This window comes from Hordeum vulgare, chromosome 1H (genome assembly GCF_904849725.1).
Source record: "Hordeum vulgare subsp. vulgare chromosome 1H, MorexV3_pseudomolecules_assembly, whole genome shotgun sequence".
Taxonomy (NCBI): Eukaryota; Viridiplantae; Streptophyta; class Magnoliopsida; order Poales; family Poaceae; genus Hordeum; species Hordeum vulgare.
The window spans coordinates 493,454,535-493,462,649 of NC_058518.1; the positions used below are offsets into that span (position 1 = coordinate 493,454,535).

Consider the following 8,115-nt stretch of genomic DNA (forward strand, 5'->3'; position numbering starts at 1 on the left):
AGATGAAATAAGCCCTATTAATATTGACATATCTAAGCAAGGTGGGTCGTGGCCCATCTAAAATTTGTCAGAGTTTGACTATTTCGACCAACAACCCACGGTTCTAGGCTCCTAGCTAATCGTCAAGTAGCCTATTGCAATGTTTATTTCCTCCCGACATGTTAGAGAGCAAGACCTAAATCGGTCGACCACCGTTTGACCAGACCCTCCCCTTCCCTCGCCGACCTTCCCATCCCATCATCTCCGTCGGGCCCCTCCGCTCGAGGGCTCAATCAATGCACGCCGTCGTGGGTCGCTCCCCTCCCCTCCGCCGTCGCCGCTTTGTTGTGAGGTTTGATTGTACTGCTTATTATGTTATTCTTTTGCCAAACATCATACTATGGCATTTGGATTATGCAGATTTTTTTTGGGTGTGCACATCCTTCATACCATGGGAGTCCTAGACCCAACCAAAACGTCGCGCGCCGAGAGAGAAACCGCGCGAGCGGCGACGCGTGCTGCAGCGGTACCGAATGCCGATGGGATCGCAGGAGGCGGGCCGAGTTCAGGTGGGATGGAAACCGGAGAGACCGGGAATCCTGGGGCAAAGGCTACTCTTTTCCTTTTCAAAAACCTCGCCCTCTTTCCCTTCCCTTCCTTCCCCTGTTCATCCTCCCCTGCGCCCTTGCCGTATCGCGCCGCGCGACTCTCGCCATTCATCAATGGTTCTCATGGCGGCCGCCTCCGACGACCATCGCCATCACCACCGCCACCGCCGCCATCGTGCGGTGATGCGCTCGCCGACTCCGCCCTCGCCCCCGCCCGAGTCTCCGTCCCCGGCCCCCCTCGATTGCTTCTCCTTCACCTGGGGCGTGCGCCGCCGCCTCCGCTGCTCCACGGACGGCGCCCCCGTCATCGCGACCGCGTTGCCGTCTCCTCCCCAGCACCCGACCACCCCGTCGCCGGACAAGGAGAAGCCGCCCCAGGGCGACGCCGCCGGCTCCTCCTCCCGGCCGCAGCGGTCCCGGTACCTCCGCCCGCTCCGCTACCCTGCAACGCATCCGGCGTCCAGACCATCGGACGCTGGCGCGGGGCAGGCGCTCCACTCGCCCGCCTCCGCGCCCCCGCCGCCGCTGACGAAGCCGCTGCAGCCGAGGAAGAGGGGATTCGCCGTCGCGCTCACCAAACAGGAGATCGCCCGGGACTTCGCCGCCGTCCGCTACAAGCGCCCGGCGCGCCGCGGTAAGAAGCGCCCCAAGTCCGAGCAGGCCAAGATCGATGTAAGCACCGGAGCCGAGCCTTGCCTCGCCTTGCCCTCCTTCGTTCTTCCCCATTCCCGATCTTGATTCCTCCCTCCTCGGTGTTTAATTAATTCTCGCTCCTTGAATTGGGATTGCAGGCGCTGTGCCCGGGATTGTTCCTCTCGACAGTGGACCTGGACAGCTACAAGATCGATGATAATAATGTAAGATACAGTACTGATCCATCCGTTAGGCTGCTGTTTCCAACAAAGTTGTTCCTTTTTCTTAATGTGCGTTTGTTTTCCTCTTGCAGAGGTGATTCATGGCTGCCGTGATGAAGCTGCAGACGAGAGCAACTTCTCATTGCTCCCATCTCGTTCTTCCTATGATGGCTAACATGCCCTGATGCCCATCACTGATTAGTGTTGGTTCTTCTGAGTTAGAGGACAGCAAATTGGGTCTAGCTAGCTAGGTTCCTTGAGTAGTTTTGTACACAGATCTTTCTTTTAGAAGAGTTGCCGGAATGATGGGAAAGTTCATGTTTCAGGGTGCTAGCTATGTCTTCTATAGGAAGTGATAACATTCATAGGCAATGGGGAGCAGCCATGTTTTGTACGGAGTACATGTTTAAATTATCAAATACTATTGGACATGGCTAATTGGAAGTGAAAGTAATAGGTGCTTCATATTTGTGATTAATGCCCGACTAAGCATGGCCTCTCTATTTTTCAGCGGTAAGTGTAAATCAGGGGAGAATTCATCCAAATTATCAGACAAAGTTCGCATCTTGTCCTAATCTCCTTTTATTTGTTCTGAAAGTTTTCTTTCACAATTATTAACCCATTTTACTTGTCTTTTTCACTTCCTCTGTTCATGTTTTCAAGCATTTTCAGATATATTAAGAAAATGTGTGGCATGCCATTATTACCTTCAGAATGCTTAATTATACTTGTAAATGCGGTGTTACATTTGTTGTTTTTCTGATCTGAATTTTTTGCTTTAGGGAGGAGGTGGCATGTTCACCCGCCATCACCCTGTTTTACAGTGGTTGGTTCAGACAAATATCTTGAGTAGGACAAGCATTTTGTGTTAATAAAGTGTTCTTGAGGATGTTATGTTTCTTTAGACCGCTCTCAGGATTTACTGATGGAAGATGGATAGTTAGCACTTAACTTCATAGCATGACTCCTTGGCAGGCATCTCCCTAGCCCAGCGGCGGAGCTATGTGGTAAGCTGCAGGGGCCATGCCCCCCCCCCCCCCCCCCCCCGCCCCCACAGCTTTGGTCAAAACTGTGAAGAATTTTTTTTTTTGGGGGGAAAGAAGGATTAGGGAAAATAGAGTCTTTTGCCCCCCCCCCCCCCCCCCCCCCAAAAAAAAGATGTTTCCTAGCTCCGCCAGTGCCCTAGCCCAACCTAGCTCTGCTTGTCAGTATTATGTGTACAAAATTATCTGAATAGTTATCCATTCATTTCCTTTTCTTATTTCACTTGTCTTGTTCATGCTATCTTACAATTCTCAATATATGAAGAAGCTACTTGTAACAGTGCTTTGTTACAGTTTTCATACTGATTTGCGGAGGAGCCTGGCTGCCATGTTCAGCAGTCATCACATTTTTGTAAGTGTTTATTCGTTTAACTGAACTTATATTCATCAAGTTGAACACACATTGATTCCTGATGTTCAAGAGTATATCCCCGCTTGTAATTTTTTCCTTATATATTTGCACATTTACTCATTTTAGCAATCTGTTTCTGATGAATAATTTGATGAGAATTGTGTCTATAAGGTTTTCAGTTATGTTTTCATTAGCAGTGATGGGAGATAGTGAGTCTTTGTTGGCAGTTTGGCACCAGATCCTTATATTCTGACAATGTACCCAAGCCTGGGAATTTCCGTTTTGTTCCTCTGGTTTATTGTCAGCGCGTTGTACTCTTAATCGACCGTTTTTGAGAGATTATTCCATGATCAGCCTGACGATAATGCTTCATGTTGCAAATGTTGGTTTCATTGATCCTCATGCTGTGTTGTGGTTCCTGTGAGTTTATCCACCATGTTATGTTACTGTGCTGCAGTTGTTGTCTTGAAATCTCATACTGCACCTGTTCAGGAAGCAGACAGAGAGCTACTGCTGTGTTTTTTTATTTAAGCTTGTAAGAGATGATAATATATTCCTAGATAATGGGAAGCAGACATGGTTTGTACATTGTTTTAATTATTATCAAATAGTATTGGACATGGCCAATTGGAAGTGAAAGTAATAGGTACTTAATGCTTGTGAAGTTGTGATAGAATAATGCCCGACTAACCATGGCCTCTATTTTTCAGCGATAAGTGTAAATCAGGGAAGAATTCATACAAATTATCAGGCAAAGTTTGCATCTTCTCTGAATTTCCTTTTATGTGTAATGTTTCTGAAAGTTTTTTTTTATGCTTTCATAACACTAATACTGATCAGAATGTGGTGTTACAGCTGTTATTTCTCTGATCTGCCGTTCTGCTTTGCAGAGGAGCTGCAACGTTCAGCAGCCATCACACTTTTTGACAGTGTTTATTTGTTAATCGAACTTTTGCCCATTCTTTTACTGGAGCTGAACACAAATTGATTATTGGTGTGCAACAGTACAATGCCACTTCAGTTTTCTTTTCTGTGTTTTCACATTTAGCTATACGATATCTTATCAATCTTTATGAACAGTTGGATTTGTGTTATGCCGATGAGTTTTTGATCGATTGTGATGCGAGAGACATGGCGTTTTTTGTTTTGTTTTTGAGAACAAGATCCTGGTATTCTAGCAATATAGTTGATCCTGGGAATTCATATTTTATCCTCTTGTTTATTATCAGTGCACTGACTATTTTCAAGTGTTCATGTTGCAAATGATGAATTCATTGATTCCCCATGTTGTGTTGTGGTTTACATGAGTGTTGCTCCCTCTATTTCTGTTACTCTTGAAATGTCAAACTGCACTTCTCGTGACCTGTGCGTTTCTTTAAATTTCAGTACCACCGTGTCGTCTAAAAACTATGAATGAATCCGGGAGTACAACACATGAGAATCATCACGCAAGCCTGACAACACCATACTATCTATAGTTAAACACCACACCACTTAAAACACCACACCACTTAAATACATTATATGGGAACCTCAGGCTCGGCTACAGCCTTGACAGCAGCAGGAGAAGCAGTCCTACAATAGATTGACCAAATGAACTTCCAACGGCAGTCTTACTTTATGTAACTTAGTAAGGGAAAAGTTTACGTTCAGCCGACGGATCGCACGCGAGCGATCCGCCGTCTCCTTTGTACGACACGTGTTTCTTTCCTGTAACTTTACCTGTGTTGCAAAATTTTCCTCCGCAACAATACACACGTTGCAAAACATAAAAACGAAGAAAACGCCGAAACATGCGCAAAAAAAAAACTACAACAAAGCGATTGTTTCAGAAACTCGAGCATCGTTTCAGGAATTAGGCCAAAGCCCCGCGTGCGGATCGGATGGATGAGATCGGCTGGATGCATCAAATCAAACGTCTGTGAAGATGGCGGATCATTGGAAATAATCCGTCGGTGGACGCGTAGCGTTGTTGAAGACTAAAGAAAACACATGACCTTCTAATTCAAACTGCGAGTAATAATACATCAAAGATGTTACATTAACAACCAGGCTGATCCAACTTCAGTAATTGTCAAATGATCTTTTAAGAGCAAAAAGAAACTTGCACATTAATAAGAGCAATTGATTCCCTATGGGTTCTTCACCTCCTCTCGAGCCGACCAGATGTAATGGCACGTAACAACAATAAAATCCTGATACTTGAATCCCCTCTCCCCCCCCCTTCTTTCGTCTACCAGTACCGCGGTTGCCCGCCCTACTGTTAAGACGCTACAACTAATATTTAGCAATAACATGTTTTATAGACAACGCTACTACTGATGATGGTAGCAGTAGCGTTTGTTTTACACGCGTTACTGCTATATAGCAGCAAGACTTGTTACTGTCGACTATGTATTTGTATTTTTTTTATTTATACGTCGTTATATATATATATATATATTTATGAAAGAGGTAGCTAGTGAATGAAACATCGATTAGATTAAATTGGACTTGTCCAATTAACCAAGTTAGATTAGTAGAATGATATGATGTTGAGACGACACATAAGTGTCGAATGGATCCATCAACACATTATCATTATCATCATCATATTATCATAGCTCGTCATCAAAGTAATATATTAACTCATCATCTAGCATATCACAAATTAACCAATACTAACTAATTGTTATCATACTATCTAAATAACTCATCGTCATTCTAGCACATGATGAGTACTAGCTAGAACCTAATACTCTTTCCTAGGTAAAATACCATAAAAGAGTACACTCCTCCATGTTCACAATGAAGAATACAAATCAACCTATCTCCAACTTGTGACCTGCGCAAATCCTTATCGTCTCCGCCAGCGGTTGCCTGTGTGATTTTATTGCTTTGCTCCATCCTTTGATTTTCATGCTTTCATCCCTTCGAGGAATCGAGTATGCACCTTGAAAACTCATTGACGAAATTGGCCGTAAGCTAACAATGTCCAAATAACCTTTGGTAAACATCACGATGGGCACAATCTCTGACCGGGGTATCTGTTGAAGAACATAATAATAACATAGTTACCAGTCTAATTTTGCTTAAGAAGAATGTTTGCAAAAGATGGACCGGTGATACAATAGTAAAAAATAATCTTACAATGATATCTGAAGTGATGTTAACATGGTTCAACTCGTGCACTAGTGACACGTATCCAATATAACTGTCATCAATTAGGTAATTGGTCTTAAGAATGCTCAACATCATTAATAAATGAGATCAGATGATTTTTTTTCCAACCAAGTTAGCTCGGAGCCTTCAGTGTAGTAGGTCTAGTCTACTATCTTCTGTGTATGTTTTTGGAGAAAATAAATAAGCTGGCAATTAAAAATAAACAAGTTTAGTTGGGATGAGTACCAAATATTTTTCAATAAACAATATAAATTACTTAACAAGTTTGTTGACAAACTCACATGGAGGTAGAACTCAAATCATGTTATCATCATGGATTGTCTACAAATATAAAGGATAAAAACAGATAGAAGATCATATAGACTTTAAAAAACTAAGTTCAATCAATAGCAAAAAATAGTGGATGATCTTGTTCTTGATTATGTTCTTGCTAAAGTATATTATTGTAAAATGAATTTGCTTTAATTTACCTGGACAGTTGAGCCACACTGGTGATATCACGAAGAATTCTATCCTAGACAGTCTGCTTAGTTCTCTTGGACTTTTGTAGTTGCTGGGCAAGATTTACCCGTTCCCATCGAGATCCAAACGAGGTTAAGCCTCCGGATGTTAATACTTCTGTAGAGAATTATACATACAAACCAGGCTACATTTATTTGTGACTCGATGCGATAAACCATAAGCAAACATGTGCACTTACCTGGCATCGCAGACATTTGGGAATTATGTTCAAAATTAGAGATATCATGTAGAGGAGGACGATGCTGATCCCGCAAGTCTTCATCTTCAAGGGTCATGGTCTGTCGGCGCAAAACAAAGTAATGTAGAAAATGAATGGTCAGGTAGCGAATTTATTTAGGAGGTAACATCTCTGAACCAAATAGTTTGAAGGTAGTTAAGAACACATGCCAAAAAGCATCTCGAAGGATAGAATGTAATCTGATTAACCTGCTTATCCAGGTGGAATCGAAGTATGAAGAAGAACTAGGGCTCGCAGCCGAGGGGGCGTAACGATTTATGGATGATTTATTTATGGACTTCACTAGGGAGTGACTCCGTATATTAGTCTTCCCGTGTGGGGGCTCCCTCCCATTCATCTCTTGCATGCATGCAACATTACACAAATATGACATCATCAAATATTTTTGATTTTGCATTAAAAAAATATTTATTGTCCAAATCGTTGTTTCAATTAATGATCCGCTTATGTCTTTCTCGTGACGAGATCTTTAAAACTAGATCTCATGTCCGTATGTTTCGATAATTTTGATTTTTTTCGCTACTTGTCAGATTACTGTGACTTACTTGCCATATTACTTGTCACATAGTTGTCACATTAAATCAACTTGGTTACCAGGTTGATGAATGTCGATGTACCCTCTAGAAAACTTATTCATTGTATTTGTCTTGGCTTATGCATTTACTTACTTATTGTTAGTGCTTATATACCCATTCTTTAGCTCCACATAACATTGCGGTGCTTAGGCCCTGTTTGGATTCATCCAGTTTATATAATCTGGTTTTTATAAGCTATTATGTTTCCAAACAGGGCAGTTTATACTATAGATTTTAAAAACTAGATGACCAGATTATTAAAAACTCATAATCTACTCTAACCCAGCTAAAATCAGATTATGGATTAATAAAGACATGTTACCCTTATTAACTTTGAGCTATTTACATGTACTGCCATCGCCACCGTTTTCCCATCGCAACTTCCTGGTCAGCGCGCCCGAGTCGTTCTTCCCCATCGCGCCCGAGTCTTTCTTCCCCCGTCGCACGACCCGACCATCTCTGCATCGCTCCTGGCTCCAACCCTAGGCTGCCGCCACCGCCGCCACTACCCCCTCAGACCTGCGGCCGGAGACCACCGCCGCCACTACCACCGCATCCACTGGAGATGGCGTCGCAGCGAGAGGAGGAGGCGGAGCAACAATACCAGCGGGATTCAATCCCAGCGAGGAGGAGTGAGCAGGTCTGTGTCCATGGCAATCCCCTCGATTCGAGCTTTGTCGGCGAATGCGGTTGTCTCCCTGCCCATGGATCCAGCATGTTTGGAGGATTGGACCTCAATTCGCAGACCTCTTTCATGGACCTGATGCATTCAACTTCATCTG

General features: G+C 43.4%; 1 protein-coding gene across 1 annotated transcript; it reads left to right on the forward strand.

Annotated features, from left to right (window-relative positions):
• The first annotated feature begins 596 nt into the window (after positions 1-596).
• On the forward strand, positions 597-1,919 carry LOC123418344 (proline-rich protein 2-like). The gene is made up of 3 exons (XM_045106996.1): positions 597-1,259; positions 1,379-1,444; positions 1,534-1,919. Exons 1-3 carry the CDS (start codon positions 702-704, stop codon positions 1,537-1,539), a joined length of 630 nt encoding a protein of 209 aa, XP_044962931.1. The 5' UTR covers positions 597-701; the 3' UTR covers positions 1,540-1,919.
• The last annotated feature ends 6,196 nt before the right edge of the window (positions 1,920-8,115 follow it).